General features: G+C 42.6%; 1 protein-coding gene across 1 annotated transcript; it reads left to right on the forward strand.

Annotated features, from left to right (window-relative positions):
- Window positions 13,657-17,939, forward strand: LOC109830780 (pollen-specific leucine-rich repeat extensin-like protein 3). Its single transcript, XM_020398148.1, is given in 6 exon segments — window positions 13,657-13,922; window positions 13,924-14,016; window positions 14,018-14,895; window positions 15,428-17,261; window positions 17,350-17,448; window positions 17,497-17,939. Coding segments are annotated over 6 exon segments (3,276 nt in total). The 5' UTR covers window positions 13,657-13,674; the 3' UTR covers window positions 17,621-17,939.

An 18,974-nucleotide genomic window follows, 5' to 3' on the forward strand; every position in this document is an offset into this window, starting at 1 on the left:
TCTAGAAATGCGACATTTCTACTTTTAAAGACCCCTCTTTCTTCATTATGGAACCTATAACATTTTGATTCTTCTAAAAGCACTATGAATCTACACTTCAATGTTCTAAAATCCAACTAATCTCTAAGTTGACTCGGAATGAGAACATGTGCTTTACATCTCCATTTTCTAAGATGACTCAAATCTAATTTCATCCCAGTTCATAACTTATAATTAATGTGTAGATGCAACTGATTTGGTGGGAACTTTATTTGAAATATAGTTTGCAGTTCATAATATTTCTCCTCAAAATTTTTTGGAGAGTTCTAAATGAGATAACAGGCATCTAACTACATTCAGTAATACTCTATTCTTTCTTTCAGCTACATCATTCTGTTGTGGCATATACAATATTGTTGTATGCCTTTTAATTTTATGCTGAATATAATAACTCTTAAATTATTTGGAGTTATATTCTCGACCTCTCAGATCTCAATATTTTGATATTCCTTCCAAGTTAGTTTACAACTTCTTCTGTCTTATATCTCTTAAAACATTTCAAAAAATTTTAATTTTTTTAAAGATAAGATAGACATATGTAAACTTAGAATAATCATCTATGTAGGTAATAAAATATTATTTATTATAATGAGCTGTAGCAAATAAGGGACCACAAATATCTGAGTATATCAACCTTAAAAATTCATTGCTCTCTGTCTGCCAATAAAATATTTCCTAGTCATTTTACCAGTTAAATAATATTTACATAGTGCCAATTGAACATTAGACGATCCAAATAATAAGTTCATTTTCGTAATCTGATATATTTTTGAAAAAATAGTATGTCTTAGTCTAGAATGCTACAATTCAAATTTAAAAATATAACATGACATGTAGTTTAAATCAAAGTTTTATAACCAGAATTATTATAAACTACTGGAAGGATGCACAATTCATGCTTGGGTACATATTTTTTCATAGCATACACTTTTTTATTTTTCCTTATAGAAACCCAGTTATTGTAAACCTAATTTTCAGTCCTTTCTTTATCAAGCTGGGAATAAAGATCAGATTGCCCTGAATTAATTCCGAGCGCATGGAACATATCTTTGAGGACGAGAATGCTATCCCTAAGATTCAATCTATACGAATCAATACCTTATACATCGAGATAGATATTGTTTCCCATATAGATCCACCGTTATCCTTTCTTCAACTTGGTGAATTTTGTGACTTCATTCTTATTCTTTGCAATATGTTTAGTCACATCGGAGTCGATCCACCAACTATTAATGTCTGTCATCACAGCATTGCACTCTGTTACGCCGACAAATTCTCTCTTGCTAGCACTTCCTGGCTTGTAGCCTACCTTACTCTCATACATTTTTCTTTGTGGACAATTGGATCTGAAATGTTTAAAATTTTCACAAGTGTAGTTGTCTCTACGGGATACCTTCTTCTTAAATTGATGAGATTTTGGACCTGTAGGTTGTTGTTTATTAGGTCTGGAATTTCCATTTCTTTCAATTTGTTGCCTCTGGTACACATGGTTTATTTTCTGTTGCACCATATTTAGTTCTGATTCCTTCATACTGGCTATTAAATCTTGTTCTATAGTTAAGTGCATTGGCAAATCTGTAACAGATTTAATGGTAGGTTTTATTTTTAATGTAGTGGTAGCTACAGTAAGAAAAGGTGATAGACTATTCAATATAGTTGTCACTTGCATTGTTTCTTGGATTTTGGTTTTAATAATAGATAAGTTTATAGCCATGACAATTATTCTGTTTATATGTCCTATAACATTGTCTCTCTTGCATATGAGAAGTTGAATATTAACTTCCGAGACAGTGTTGTATTTATCTTTTATTAATTTACCACTTATCGATGGAAGCTTTACGAGTTTCAAAAATTTTAACCAAATTAAATTATCTTTCATGAACATTAGCATAAAGCTTTTTGCATTTTTGTCTTTCAACTTTCATTCCTCAAACTCCTTCTTCTCCTCAACAGTGGAGGTATTAGTTAAAGTAGAAGCACTAGTTTCGACGACATATCGTCTATACTTTCATGTATAAGATCACATATAATTTTCTGTACCGTGTATCGTACTTGTTACCATTAAATTTATTGATCTTTGCCAACTCACTTAGAACCAATTTACTCACCATTTGGAAGATAACTAGAATCGTGATTTTAAAAAAAATGTATTAGAATAACGTATATCCAACAGTACTAAGAGATTAGCAAAACAAAGAAAACTAAAATAAATGAAATAAATATGTGAGCACGTGGGGGGACCACGAGATTAGATCAGTGGGCAAAGAGAAGCGCATGGAGAAGTAAACGCGTGAATTGGTTTCGCCTAGCGGACAAAGTGAAAGGCCCACCTGAAGACCCATGTGAGCTTTATAAATACCTTCGTGCAATTCTCCTAGGGCTGTACGCAAGGATTTTTTGGTTTTTTATTAATTGCGGCTGCGAAACAGAAAAATCACAGCAAGAGAAAGGGAAGAAAAGCAGAGGCTTTTTAGGGTTTTGTTCATCCCTTTGAGGGAGTTATTTTGTGAGAGGCTTGAGATTCTTGTGTGAGGGTTTAGATTGAGTGATTATAAACCCTAGTTATATTCTCTCCCTCTAATAGTAGATCTCCCCTCTCCTTGCCCCGTGGACGTAGACTATTTGTCGAACCATGTAAAATTGGTTGTCTCGCTATTTGTGTGATTTGTAATAGCTTTTAGGTTCCCTCGACAGGTCAGTCCTAGAACTGATGAGAGAAAGAGCTGATATCTCACTTGGTTGAGATATTTTGTTTAGGGTTTTTGTTTTCTTTGTGAAACAGGATTTCCTATTACGACCTGACTCTCTTGTTGTGCTACCGAAGTGCTGCCGAAATTTTTGCTGCGCGCAACAAGTGGTATCAGAGCCCAGATTTTAGATCTAGGGTTTTGGAGTTTGGTGGAGGAAGATTCTTGTATGAAGCTTGGTTCTTAGAGTTTTAGGCTTCGGTGGTGATAGTATTAGGAGTTGTCGTTGGAGATTTCGCTTTCCTCGTGTGGATAGGAGATCTATTTAGAATCCGATCTATGGTTCAGTTGGGTGGTTCCTAATTTCTATCAAATTTGTTCTTTCTCTATAATTTAGAGTTAGTTTGCAATGGGAGAAAAAAGGTGAAAGCAGCAAGTCGATGGCGAGTACAATACAAGTTGGTTTTCAGAATACTAAGATTAGTGTGGTGAAGTATGACGGCAAAATCAATTTTGGGTTGTGGATGAGCGACGTACAAGATGCGCTCAATGCTTAGAATTTGGAAGAGACCATCATGGTCTATGAGAGGCCACCTAAATATGATGAGGCGATATGGAAAAAGATGAATAGGAACGTGTATGGGGTGATCAGGTCCTGCTTGGAACAGGAACTAAAATATGATGTGATTGGGGTGACGTCTGCAATGAAGATGTGGAAAATTCTAAACAATAAGTATCTCACGAAGAGTGTTGAGAACAGGTTGCACTTGCTGCGAAGACTCTTCAGATTTTAGATGTCCAGAGGCACCTCACTAGCGGCGCATGTGAACAACTATACTAAGTTGTTGTCGGACTTGGCAAATGTTGATGAACCTAGATTTTAGATCTAGGGTTTTGGAGTTTGGTGGAGGAAGATTCTTGTGTGAAGCTTGGTTCTTAGAGTTCTAGGCTTCGGTGGTGATAGCATTAGGAGTTGACGTTGGAGATTTTGCTTTCCTCGTGTGGATAGGAGATCTATTTAGAATCTGATCTAGGGTTCAGTTGAGTGGTTCCTAATTTCTATCAAATTTGTTCTTTCTCTACAATTTGGAGTTAGTTTGCAATGGGAGAAAAAAGGTGAAAGCGGCAAGTCGATGGTGAGTATAATACAATTTGGTTTTCAGAACACTAAGATTAGTGTCGTGAAGTATGACGGTAAAATCAACTTTGGGTTGTGGATGAGCGACCTACAGGATGCGCTCAATGCTTAGAATTTGGAAGAGACCATCATGGTCTACGAGAGACCACCTAAATATAATGAGGCGATATGGGAAAAGATGAATAGGAACGCGTGTGGGGTGATCAGGTCCTGCTTGGAACAGGAACTAAAATATGATGTGATTGGGGTGACGTCTGCAATGAAGATGTGGGAAATTCTAAACAATAAGTATCTCACGAAGAGTGTTGAGAACAGGTTGCACTTGCTGCGAAGACTCTTCACAACAATAAGTATCTCACGAAGAGTGTTGAGAACAGGTTGCACTTGCTGCGAAGACTCTTCAGATTTCAGATGTCCAGAGGCACCTCACTAGCGGCGCATGTGAACAACTATACTAAGTTGTTGTCGGACTTGGCAAATGTTGATGAGAAGATTTCGGATGAGTACAAGGCAATTATCTTATTGGGCTCCTTACCGGATGAGGAGTATGACACCTTTGTGCTCACTCTGTTGAATGGGAGATCTTCTATCAGCTATAGTGAAGTTACTACCGCTTTGACGAACTACGATTTGAGGAGGAATAATAAGAAGACTTCTCACGTTAGTACTTCAAGAGAGACTTTGTCGACGAGAGGTAGAAGTCCATATCCGAAAGGTGGTAATAGAGGGAGGTCAAAGTCAAGAAGCCGCCACCAATTAGCAAAGAACCAATGTGCATTCTGCAAGGAGCAGAGATATTGGAAGAGAGACTGCCTAAAGCTCAAGGAGAAAGAGAATAGCAAGAAAAAGTGCCCGAAGGCCAATGAGGTGAATATTACGAAAGGCGATGATTCCGATGATTCGTGCTTTTCTCTACTGGTTACTTCGGAGGTGAACCATGTGGATGCATCAGATTGGATGCTTGATTCCGGCACTACTTAGCATGTGACCCCTAGGCGAGATTGGTTTGCATTGTTCGAGAGACTTGATGGGGGTGTTGTTGTCATGGGAAATGATCAATCCTGTGGTATTTGTGGGATAGGTACCGTGAGGATTCGGATGCACGATGGAGTAGTCCTTGAATTGAAGGAGGTGAGATTCGTTTCTTAGCTGAAGAAGAATCTTATCTCAGTTGGAGCTTTGGAGGCGAAGGGATTCAAGGTGAGGTTTGAAAATGCTGTAGCGAATGTTACTAAGGGATCTTTGGTGATAATGAAGGGAGTCCGCAGTCGAAATTTATACTATCTTAAGGGGAGCACCGAGATTGGCTAGGTTGCTTCAGCTATTTTAGAGACGGACATGAGCAGGCTTTGGCATTATATGTTAGGGCACACAGGCGAAAAGTCACTGCAGGCGCTGTGCAAGCAGGGGATATTGAAGGGAGCCAAGAGTGGTAAAGTGGAGTTCTGTGAGCACTGTGTTCTTGACAAGAAAACGAAGGTGAAGTTCGGGACTGCTATTCATAGGACGAGGGGCATCTTGGACTACGTGCACACAGATGTTTAGGGTCCCACCAAGATTGCATCACGTGGTGATCGACATTGGTTCGTCACGTTCGTTAATAACTATTCTAGGCGTTGTTGGGTGTACACCATAAAACATAAGAATGAAGTCCTAGATTTATTCGTGGAGTGGAAGAAGAGATTGGAACTGCAGACTGGGAGAAAGATCAAGACGTTACGATCCAACAACGGTGGTTAATATACTTCAGACCCCTTTCAGCAGCTATGTCGAGACGAGGGCATAGAGAGACACTTCATGGTTAGTCATACACCGCAGCAAAATGGAGTGGCAGAGAGGTTGAATCGGTCTTTATTGGAGAAGATCCGATGCTTTTTGTCGCAGAGTGGTTTGGAAAAGATCTTTTGGGCTGAGGTACTTACATATGCGAGCTACCTTATTAATAGGCTACATTCATCTACTATTGAGGGGAAGACCCCTATAGAGATGTGGTCGGGAGAGCCAGCACATGATTATAACCAGCTCAAGGTATTTGGGTGCCCTGCATTTTATCATGTGAGAATAGATAAATTGGAACCTCGAGCTAGGAATGCTATATTTGTAGGATTCAAGCGTGGTGTCAAGGGATACAAGCTATGGGATCCAGTTGATAGAAAGATTGTGTTGAGTAGAGACGTCACGTTTGATGAGGCTTCTATCTTGAAGCTTCCCAGCTCTCATCAGGTGGAGAGCGACCCGACAGAGGAGATATCGTAGGTGGTGGAGATCGATGCAGCTCCATATTGTCCAGATGGTACAGTATCCATTAGAGTGCCGACTGAGGTGACGCCAGACGAACACGACGGTGACACGGAGGGTATGGGTACTGATGTGCAGGATCAGGGACCGACGGCTCAGGTTTAGGATTCTATTGCTGTTAGGAGACAGAGGAGAAATATACAGATGCCAGCACGGTATGCCGACACAGTGGCGTATGCACTTCCGGTGGAGAGTATCGATGAGTTGGTACCTACTACATTCAGACAGGCCGAGCAGAGTTCGGAGACCGATTCGTGGCAGGTGGCTATGCAGGAGGAGATGGAATCTCTTCATAAGAACTATACATGGGAGCTTGTTGAGCTTCCAAGGCTATGCAGGAGGAGATGGAATCTCTTCATAAGAACTATACATGGGAGCTTGTTGAGCTTCCAAAGGGACAGAAGATAATTGGTTACAAGTGGGTATACACGAAGAAGGAGGGCATTGAGGGCACTCTATTGAGGTTCAAAGCTAGGTTGGTTGCGAAGGGCTATGCACAGGAGGAATGTATTGACTATAATGAGGTTTTCTCTCCAGTGGTGAAGCACTCTTCGATTCGGATTTTGCTAGCTTGGGTGGCACAGTATGGTTTGGAGTTAGATCAGTTAGATGTGAAGATAGTATTTCTTCATGGTGATCTTGATGAAAAAATATATATGACTCAGCCATTGGGATTCCGAGCTGCAGGGCTTGATGAAAAAATATATATGACTCAGCCATTGGGATTCCGAGCTGCAGGGAAGGAAAAATTAGTTTGCAGATTGAAGAGGATTCCGAGCTGCAGGGAAGGAAAAATTAGTTTGCAGATTGAAGAAATCGCTATACGGTTTGAAGCAGTATCCTCGACGATGGTATAGGCGATTCGATGGTTTTATGATTGGTCATTCGTACACTAGGAGCCAGTTTGATCCTTGCGTATATTTTCGTAAGTTGAAAGGAGGTGCGTATATCTATTTATTACTTTATGTCGATGACATGTTGGTTGCCTCTATTTTCAGATCTGTTATAGATGAGTTAAAGGCACAGCTTTCAAAGGAGTTTGAGATGAAGGATTTGGGTGCGGTGAAGTGCATTTTAGGGATGGAGATCGGCAGAGATAAGAAGATGGGCAGAATTTGTTTGACACAGATAGCTTATTTGAAAAAAGTTCTACAGTGATTCCATGTTAGCATGGATATGAAGACAGTTGGTGTACCTTTGGGAGCCCATTTAAAGCTTTCAGCTGGTCTTTCACCAAAATCAGTTGAAGATCGTGAGTTGATGTTGAAGACTCCATATGAAAGCGCGCTTGGGAACTTGATGTACGTGATGGTATGTACGAGACCAGATTTATCACAGGCGGTAAGCATGGTTTCAAGATACATGCACGATCCAGGAGTGGGTCATTGGGATGCCGTGAAATGGATTTTGAGGTACATTCGATGTACACTCAATGTTGGTTTAGTTTATGAGCGGGACACTACAGGTGGGAAGTTGTACATTGGCTATGTTGATTCAGACTATGCCGGAGATTTGGATAAGCGCCGGTCTATGACTGGGTATGTGTTTACTTTGACCCGTACGCCGGTGTGTTGAAGATGCACCTTACAGTCCATGGTGGCTTTGTCTATGACGGAGGCAGAGTATATGGCGATTACAGAGGCTGTGAAGGAGGCTATTTGGCTTCGAGGACTTTTGGAGGAACTTGGTATATCGCAGCGGTCCGTCACTATTTATTATGATAGCATGAGTGCCATCTATTTGGCGAAGAATCAGGTTTTTCATGCGAGGACGAAGCACATTGACGTTCGTTATCACTTTGTTCGGGATGTTCTTGAAGATGGAGATGTGGAGATAGTGAAGGTCCACACGAAGGATAATCCGGTAGATATGCTCACTAAGGTGGTTCCGAGCAACAAGTTTGATCATTGTCGAAACTTGTTGCATATTCGTGATTGTTGAGGCCGTTGGCGACCATTTGGGTGAACTACGTTCGGCTTGATTCCTTGGGCAAGAGGATATTGATTGTTGAGGCCGTTGGCGACCATTTGGGTGAACTACGTTCGGCTTGATTCCTTGGGCAAGAGGATATGTAGGCAGTCTTTTAGATGCAGCCGGTTTTGGATTAGTTGATGGGGGTTAGATTGTTTGGACTCTCGGTCGGGTTCTCGACTTGTTGTGGGTTGAGTCCGTTGACGTGAATTGTTTCACGGCGTACTGGACATAACAAGTGGGACATTTGTTTGGTTGGTGTTGGCTCAGTTTTGGGAAAACTTCGCCGAGGTGGAGAATTGTGAGCACGTAGGGGGGGCCACGAGATTAGATCAGTGGGGAAAGAGAAGCGTGTGGAGAAGTAAACACGTGAATTGGTTTTGCCTAGCGGACAAAGTGAAAGGCCCACTCGAAGACCCATGTGAGCTTTATAAATACCTTCGTGCAATTCTCCTAGGGCTGCACGCAAGGAGTTTTTGGTTTTTTATTAATTGCGGCTACGGAACAGAAAAATCGCAGCAAGAGAAAGGGAAGAAAAGCAGAGGCTTTTTAGGGTTTTGTGCATCCCTTTGAGGGAATTATTTTGTGAGAGGCTTGAGATTCTTATGTGAGGGTTTAGATTGAGTGATTGTAAACCCTAGTTGTATTCTCTCCCTCTAATAGTAGATCTCCCCCTCCTTGCCCCATGGACGTAGGCTATTTGCTGAACCACGTAAAATTGGTTGTCTCGTTATTTGTGTGATTTGTAATAGCTTTTAGGTTCCCTCGACATGTCAGTCCTAGAACTGATGAAAGGAAGAGCTGATATCTCACTTGGTTGATATATTTTGCTTAAGTTTCTTGTTTCTTTTGTGAAACATGAATTCCTATTGCGACCTGACTCTCTTGTTGTGCTGCCGAAGTGCTGTCGAAATTTCCGCTGCGCGCAACAAAATAAACCCGAGACTTCTATAGAATGTGAATTTATGGTGGGTCTGATTCGGATTTGAAAAATACGGGGACTGCAATCGGCCGGATCGAGGAGAAGCAAGATCCGGCAGGTGGTCTGTGCTGATTGAAGCTAGAAAGCAAGACATCCTCGGTCAGATCGGCCTTCGTCGAACAGAACTAGAGGCGGCGTGGATTTAGTCGGATTTGTCATTAATTGTTGGAGTTGCCGCTATACAGAAGCTATAGGAATTGATTGATGTGGGGACGAGGCGGCGCTAGAATAGAGAGGAGGTAGTCGGGTTCTTGATGGGTTCCGTCGCGGGGTTGAAGAAGAAGATGGGCTCTTTTTGAAAAGAAAATGTGACGAGGGGGTCTCGGAAAAAGTGATAAACAATTTATAACTTCAGGCGGAGAAGCCACGGATCTGATAGTGGGGAGGTTTAGAAAACTCTGGTCGTCCAATAGAGTGAGATCATGGACGGAGCTCAGGATGCCAACTAACTTTGATGTAATTATTCCTAATTTTGGTTTGTATTAACTCCATTACTATATTTTGTTCAGTTATAGACATTCTATATATAGAATTTAAATTAAGATTACGCATGAAAACACATCAAAACAATTGTATGTATTAAGAATTTTAAACTCAGACTATACATGAAAACAGCTTAGAAACTTTTAGTAGGCTTTTTCAAAAAGGCAAAAACTCCCTAGCTTAATATTAGCTATATTCCATCTCCTAATTAACCTCTCAACCTGCCGAAAGCATATTCAAATCATAATTTCGTCTCCGCCTATAATCCAAGACAAAAATCACCCAAACAAATAAATATTTTCAAATACTTTGTCCCTTAATTTTATCAAACGTTTGGAAGGTTTCCAATAAATAAATAAATAAATAAAGAGTTTTGTTTTGGTGCTCCTATAATATTTGTATTTGATTTTTTATTTAAAAGGGTAAGAAGGTATTTGTATCACTTTGGAAATCATCATACCCAACAGAACTCATTTCCCGCAAAACCAATCCACTCATTTCATGTGCATCCCCTTTCCTTCCCGAATCAAATCCATACAAATAATTCCTCCTCTTCTAATTTTTCACTTCTTTTTTTTTAATTTCAATCAAGCAATGATTTCGCTTCTTAGATTGATGGCTAAACAATAGTCAAGTCACACGAAGCAGTGATTTCATAGAGGAAGAACTTAGAATGAACGAAATCAAAAATAACAAAAATTCATATCAAAATCAATCAACCTTTCCAATTAATCAATGAGTAGGAAGATCCACGTACTCTCAAAAAATCAACTGATTTTGTGAAGTGAAGGAAAAAATTTAAAAGAAAAGAAAATGATTATATCTTTGATTTAAAGGCGAAGATGATTTAAAACAGAAGAAACAGATTATTAGACTATTGACATAGTGGCAAAAATAACTAGTAATTAAAGGTCAGCTAAATTAACAATGTCAGTAAGGGGCTGCTTGGTTGGTTCAAAAAACACAGAAAAAGGTTCTTAGAAAACTACACAAGGTGTTATTTTACATTTTCCTTCACATGCATGTGTTTGGTTTGCAAAAAAATAAAAAGGAAAGTGATAAAAAGTGAAGGCACTAGCTAGGATTTTTTTCCCAAAATCTTTTCGTGGGTCGTGAGGCCGATTACGAGAGAAAATTGCATCTTTTCTCTCCACGTATCCCCAAACGCGATTCTAGGGTTCGTGATTAGTTTTTTTTCTGTCGCAACTCGTTCTGGTCACACTCTCTCTCGATTAGCTAGCAGTCTTTTGTATTCCTCCTCCGCCTTCCCTCCCGCCATGCAAAGTGTTAGTTCTCTTGTTTTGATGATAATTTATAAATACCATTATTTGTGCTAATTGCTTATTGAGTTATATTGTGTAGAATACAATTTATCAAGCAAGTTAGTGCCTTCGTTGGAGGATTGGGTGGAACAAAGAGTTACAACGATGATATCCATGGAGGCGGAGGCTAGTTGGTGAAGCAAATATTTCAAGAGCACAATTCAAAAGAGAAGCTTCATCTAAATATGAGCAAATATCAAGACCAAAGAATCATATTCATATATGTGAGATATTTTCATCTTTTTCTTTCTCTCTAGTGCTTAATATAGACAAGTTTTCAGGAATTCCACAGGACTACCAGTCTCGTGGATTATGTTTCTGCACATTCCACGGGACTAGTAGTCCTGTTTACTATGCATATGCACATTTTTGTGCACACCCAGCAAATGAACAGGACTACTAGTCCCGTAGATTTTGTTCCTGCAAAATTCACGGGACTAGCAGTCCCGTGAAATCTCAGGTTTCCCTATTTTGTAGTTGATGTTAATAATCAAACAGATAATATGATGAGGGTGAGGTTGATTAGGGGCCGCTAACTTCTTCGAATATCTAGTTTTGAGTTGGGTAGCTTCAGCCTGCACAAATAGCAATTCATGAGAGGACAGGGACTTGTTCCCCTGTTGTTCCTTTGACGATCAAGTCAGTGGATGGACTTGAGTGGGAAAGTAATGAACTATGTGAGTTCTAAAGTGCAATGTAGTGGAATTCTGAGAGATTGCTTACTTACCCTGGTATTTGGAATAATACCTCTTTTTATAGTGGTGGGAAAATGGTAGAACAGTAATCTCGACCGAGTACAGGATGGCGACAAACAAGTATGTGGTGGCGGCTGCGTCAGTACCTACTTTACATGTGTCGGCCGACGAGTAGAAAAGAGGTCACCTCAGCATTTAAGGTGAAGTGATCGGAGGCATGATGGTGCCGACGTGGTCCGATGAGTCATGAAGACTATCGGGGCTAGGGGAATAATGACGCATACCAATCATTTAATTTGATACTAACGCGTTGTCAGTGGGGAAGACTCGAGGTTAAAGTCATCCTTTGGCTTGGCCGAGAAGTAACGCCTTTCGAGTCGACCTCACATGGTGTCGAATAATTGGTTGAGTGAGCTTGTAGCGAGTCGTCTTTGACAAGAGGATCGACAAGTATCGCCTCTCGAGTCGTTCTAAGGAGTTGTCAACTCGACGAGTCAGCTAACTCGGGATTCTTCGTGGTCCTGACCGTCAATCTGATTTGAGCGGTGCATGTAGAGGGACACATATCTGTTTCTGGTAAATGATCATACTTTGGCGACTAGAACACCATAACAGTAGTGGTAATTTTCATAAAAGTCAATCAACCTCACAATTATTGATATTAGTCAGTCGATTAATAATTATTTACTGTTAGTTCCTCAAATCCTTTAAAATTTTTAAATTTACTTCATCAAACTTAATATTAGTTTATCAAATCTTTAGAGGTTTGGAATTACCCCCTTAAATGTTCATAATTACTTGAAATTAGTAAGTAAAATCTCAATACACGTTGCAAATTACCCCCTTAAATATTTAATCATTTTCAATTTCCTATCTCAAATGTTCATATTTTGAATTAGCCTCACAAATGGGTTCATAAAAACTTAAAATTAGTCTCTTGAATAGTTGAAGATTTGGAATTACTCCCTTAAATATTCACAAATAGTCCCTCAAATCTTTATAATTTTTCAAAATTACTACCTTATATTTAAAATTATACCCTCAATTCGTTAAATATTTTCTTGAATAGTTAAAGATTTAGAACTACTCCCTTAAATCTTCATAAATAGTCCCTCAAATCTTTATAAAATTTCCAAATTACTACATTATATTTAAAATTATACCCTCAATTCGTTAAATGTTTTCTCGAATAGTTAAATATTTGGAATTACTCCCTTAAATCTTCATAAATAGTCCATCAAATCTTCATAAATTTTGCAAATTACTACATTGTATTTAAAATAATACCCTCAATTCGTTAAATGTTTTAAAATTCCTCCCTCAAATGATCATATTTTGAAATTAGTTTTGTCTTATTTGTGTGGTAAGCACACCATGGTGACCGCAACCATGGTTTCTTCTATTTTTTTAGTTTGGAGCAAACATTAGAAAATCAGGGAATCAAGTCACACATCAACCAATTTCTTGTCTTTTTAATTTGAAACAAGCTAAAGAAAGTGATGGAAAATAATTATGCCCTCATGTTTTTTGACGAAACAAATACGAGAAACACTCTTCTAAGAATGTCAGGGAAATACCAAATAGTGAAGGAAAGTGGGTATTAAAAAATGAAGGAAAGTTACCAAACAGCCCCTAAGAGGAATTAAAGAGGAAAGGGGGTGCTATTCTTATTGGCCATGAATTTTTTTAGGCGTAAATGTTAGGCATCAGTTTTCAAGATATTTACAAAAGTGACATTAGAAAGAGGAACATTTTCCAGTTAGACATTAGATAGATTGCGAGAGCGAAATGATCGGAATTATTTACAATTGATGCCATCGGTGCTCCGCAAATTTGTTTTCGGAGCACCGAAGCTGTCGCCATAAATAAGATTAATATAGCTAATTAATATTCCCGCTCCTAACGTTTCTACCTCCAACCAAGAAACAAGAATACCGTTGGCAAGCAAAAAAAACTCCCGCCACCTCCTCCTCCTCCACTCTCTCCCCTCCACCAACTCTCAACCCAAACCCCACGAATCAAGCTTCACCATTAACCCTTTCCCCCTACCCTCCTCTATATGAGCACCCTCTTCCCCTTCGTCAAGAACTCCAAACATCCTCAGCCTTGGGCTCTCCAGGGTGAACCACATCACCTCGCCCATCATGGAGGCCTTTGGCCGATTATCCCTCCTCATCTTCTTATGTTCCTCGCTCTCCCTCGCTTCTCTCTCCTCCGCCCTCTCGGACGCCGACGGCCGCCTTCATCGGCCGCGCGCCAGATGCACGAGGAGGGCTCCGGAGACCTCCCCGACGACTACGAGTTCGAGTGAGATCGACGTCAAAATCAAGAACCCCAACCTTCAAGCGCGCTACCTCGCCTCCAGGCCTGGAGTCCGCCATGTCTCCGACCCCTCCACTTCACGCCAATTGGGTCGGCCCCGAGGTCTGCACCTACAAGGGCGTCTACTGCGCCGATTCCCTCTTCGACAACTCCACCCATGTCGTCGCTGGCGTCGACTTAAACGGAGCTGACATCGCGGGCTACCTCCCCAAAGAGCTCGGCCTCTTAACCGACGCCGCAGTTTTCCACATCAATTCTAACAGATTCTGCGGTATCATACCCAAGTCCATGTCGAAGCTCGTGCTCCTCCACGAGTTCGACGTGAGCAACAACCGCTTCGTCGGGACGTTCCCTAAAGTGGTTCTTTTCATGCCGGCGTTGAAGTACTTGGATCTCCGGTTCAACGACTTCGAGGGGCCGTTGCCTGCCGAGCTGTTCGATAAAGATTTGGACGCGCTGTTCTTAAACGACAACCGGTTCGACTCCCCGTTGCCGGAGAATTTCGGCAACTCGTCGGTGTCGGTCATGGTCCTCGCCAACAACAAGCTGGGCGGGTGCATCCCGAGCAGCATTGGGAGGATGGGGGCGACCCTCAACGAGATTGTGATGATGAACAATGGGCTTGTGGGCTGCTTGCCTTCTGAAATTGGGCAGCTGGCAAATGTGACGGTGTTCGATGTGGGATATAATTCCTTAACTGGGGTTTTGCCTAAGACATTTGATGGGCTCAGCAGTGTGGAGAATTTTGATTGCGCCAGCAATAGCTTGACTGGGGCTGTGCCTGAGTCATTGTGCAAGTTGCCTAGCCTTAAGAATTTGACAATTTCCTACAACTTTTTCAATGTTCAGGCCAAGGAGTGCTTGCCTAACGCCAGGAGCGGAGTGAGTTTCGATGATACCAGCAATTGTTTGCCCGATCGGCCAGGGCAGAAGTCAGGGAAGATTGTGTCCGGTGCTTGTGAACACGACCGGTCGATTGGGGAGTGGAAGTGCGGCAGCGGAGCGGGCTCGAGCCAGCCAGACGCCGTACCGGTTCCGGGTGATCCGAGTCCGAAACCAACCAGTTCAGAGGGAAACCGCGCTGTACTCAAGCCCAATGCCGCTCCAACGTGACCGAGGCCGACGTCGCGCGCCATTCCGATCCGCGGCACCCCGAGGCCAAAACGCAGCATTAGCCGAGCGCATTCACCACGGCGCAAGCGGCCCAGGCATGAGGCATTAAGCATCGTAAGCCGGCTCATAAGTCTCACGAGTCCTCACCGAAGCAGAATAAGTCTTCCAAGCCGCCCAAGCTCGCACCGGCTGACATCAAGTCCAAAACCAAGTTCCAGCACGATTGTTCCGTCGCCACCCACCTGACAAAGTGTCCCCTGTGACAGCGCCGTACTTCTAGTCCGCCAACCGCGCCATGCAGACAACGGATCACCCCGCCCGACACAACCTCCACCACTTCCGGCACCGGTGACCGCGTCTCCGCCACGACGATCCAGCGTGCCCCGACGCTCTGCACGCACCCCACCACCCTCCCAACGGCGACCCCCAACCGCGCCGCCAGTTTTCACGCCGGGGACTCCCAAGCCCCAAAACCACTGAACACCACGCGAGCCATCATCATCGTCACGCACCAAGCGGCCCAGGACATGAGCATAAACATCATCATAAGCCGTCCCACAAGTCTCACGAGTCATCACCCAAGCAGCATAAGTCATCGAGCCCCGCGCCTGCTCCTGCTCCGGTGACATCCAGCCCGAAACCAAGTCCAGCACCGCCTGTTTTCTCACCTCCGCCTGTGCCTCAAGCAGAAGTGTCGCCTGTCACGGCAGTACATTCACCGCCACCAGCTACCGTTCCTCCACCAACACCAAGAACAGAGGGACACCAAGAACCACCAACGCCGGCTCCAGTGACTGCGTCTCCGCCACCGACGGAAAATTTGATGCCAACCGCCCCTGTACTCCCGCCATCGTCACCACAACACAAGGAATCCCCTGAAGAGTTCATCCGGCTGCCACCGCCTCCCTCTATGCAGTCGCCTCTCCCATCAGTTTCAGCACCAGTATCTGCACCCGTACCATCACCAGTATCTGTTCCAGTGACAGCTCCGGTATCTGCACCAGTACATGCACCAGTATCATCAACTCCATCGGCATCAGTATCAGCACCGGTGCCTTCACCATCCTACGCACCAAAAGCAGCACCAGTAAGACCACCTGTGTCAGTACCCGTACGTGCACCAGTGGCTTCACCAGTGTCAGCACCAGGACATTCACCGGTGTCAGCACCGGTAGCTGCACCAGTGTCAGCACCTGTACCTGCACCAGTGCGTGCACCAGTGTCAGCACCGGTACATTCACCGATGTCAGCACCAGTACGTGCACCAGTATCATCAACTCCATCGGCACCAGTGTCAGCACCGGTGCCTTCACCATCCTACGCACCGAAAGCAGCACCAGTAAGATCACCAGTGTCTGCACCAGTGGCTTCACCAGTGTCAGCACCAGGACATTCACCGGTGTCAGCACCGGTAGCTGCACCAGTGTCAGCACCTGTACCTGCACCAGTGCGTGCACCAGTGTCAGCACCGGTACATTCACCGATGTCAGCACCAGTACGTGCACCAGTATCATCAACTCCATCGGCACCAGTGTCAGCACCGGTGCCTTCACCATCCTACGCACCGAAAGCAGCACCAGTAAGATCACCAGTGTCTGCACCAGTGGCTTCACCAGTGTCAGCACCAGGACATTCACCGGTGTCAGCACCGGTAGCTGCACCAGTGTCAGCACCTGTAGCTGCACCAGTGCGTGCACCAGTGTCAGCACCGGTACATTCACCGATGTCAGCACCAGTACGTGCACCAGTATCATCAACTCCATCGGCACCAGTGTCAGCACCGGTGCCTTCACCATCCTACGCACCGAAAGCAGCACCAGTAAGATCACCAGTGTCAGCACCAGTACGTGCACCAGTGGCTTCACCAGTGTCCAACGTCAGCACCGGTACATTCACCGGTGTCAGCACCGGTAACTGCACCAGTACGTGCACCAACGTCAGCACCGGTACATTCACCGGTGTCAGCACCGGTAACTGCACCAGTACGTGCACCAACGTCAGCACCGGTACATTCACCGGTGTCAGCACCGGTAACTGCACCAGTACGTGCACCAACGTCAGCACCGGTACATTCACCGGTGTCAGCACCAGTGTCATCACCGGTGACCGCACCAGTGTCAACTCCAGTGTCTGCACCGGTAACCTCACCAACATCAACACCAGTACGATCGCCATCGTCAGCACCAGCACCCTCACCGACAACGCCATCTAAGGCTTCCCGTTTTGAACAATCACGATCTCCTCACCTCCAGTAACCTCTTTCCTTCGGCGATACCATCACCACCTCTCCGTCGTTCAGCTCTCCCGCGCCAATGGTTAACTCGCGCCTCCACCAGCTCTCCTCACTCCATCACAAACTGCTTACCACCACACCACCCGATGGCCTCACTCCACATCGGTATTCCTCAGACCCACCGCCAGTCATTTCATCTCACCACCAGTAAAGATCACCATCCCCCACGGCGAGCTCGCCACCGCCACTAAATTTTGATGATGTCGAGCTCCCACCGATGGACAACATCGGGGCTAGCTACGCGTCGCCACCGCCGCCTTTGTACAAGGGATACTAAGGAAATTCAACACTGGTTCAATTCATGATTGAAAATGAAGAGGAGGGGCACAAAGGGGGGCAATGCGTAAAATTCAGAGATTGTGCAAAAAGAAGAACAAAGATTGTAATATCATAAGGTTTTTCTTTTAATATTTGTTGTCTATTTCGTTATTTTAATTAGCTTAAGCCTGAGCGGAAATGAATTATAAGCTTGCAGTGAGCCGTCCCCCGGTAAAACTTAGGCTCAAATGTATGCATAAGAACTGAAATTGAGAGAGCATGTGATGTTGTTGTGAGTTTAATATAGACTTGATACGAAAATAAAAGATAATTGTTTATATTGTCATAAATTTGTGTAAATCTTCTGATGGAAAATAATAGTCAAAATTTAATGAGTTTGATCAATACAAAAACCTGTGAATTATTTGTCCAAATTAGGACATTCATTTGGAAGAAGAATTTGCAAAGTTAACAAGGAGTGCATCTGTGAGGATTGTGAGATAGATACCACAAATTCAATCATATTTCAATCTACTCAATTTAGAAAAAGTTTTATAAGGTTCAGAGTCGATTATTTTCAAGGACGAATATATGTCACCTAGTTTTCATGAATTGCTAAGGCTTTGTATAAAATTATTTAAATTAATTTTATTAGAGGAAAATATCATAAACTTTCAAAATAATAAAAACAAATATTATAGGAAAACTATTTGATAATTTTATGTTAATTCCTAAAACCCATGCAGCTATGTGCACGTAAAGTTCAAGGTGGTTTAGTAACGTACGTTAGCTGACATTCATGGTAGTTCTATAAAATATATAACAAAATTCATAATATTTAACTAATGAGTAATTTTCTGATATTATATTCCATTTTTCTAATGATTTGAAAATTTGTGGTATTGTCCTCTAATAAAAAATTATGATAATTTCAAGGGAAATTTGCTTCTAACCCCCAAAATAATGAGCCTCCCCCTTTTTCAACACTCGCAAAGCCCCCAAAAGCAATTTTGAAATTCCTTTAGCCTCTTCATGTGTACTTTCAAACATAAGTAGACCAAAATACCCTCAAGCAACCGGTTCATTCTCTCAAGCTGGTCATCGGAGAAAGAGCAGGAATACTATAGGCATTAATGGTGATTAGAAAGTGGTTTTTTTTTTGGTCAATGAAAAATTTGTATTCATTTACCAAGTGAGAATTTATATACATCAGACAAAGTCAGTTAGACTGAAACTCAAAAAGAAAAATGCAATGTGCGCATTTATAAAACATGCACACATATACATGCACCTGAATTATAATATTCTGATTCTATCTTTTATATGAGCTGGGTAATCTTCATTCATGATCTTTGCAAGGATTGAGAACTTGA

This window comes from Asparagus officinalis, chromosome 2 (genome assembly GCF_001876935.1).
Source record: "Asparagus officinalis chromosome 2, Aspof.V1, whole genome shotgun sequence".
NCBI classification, from domain to species: domain Eukaryota; kingdom Viridiplantae; phylum Streptophyta; class Magnoliopsida; order Asparagales; family Asparagaceae; genus Asparagus; species Asparagus officinalis.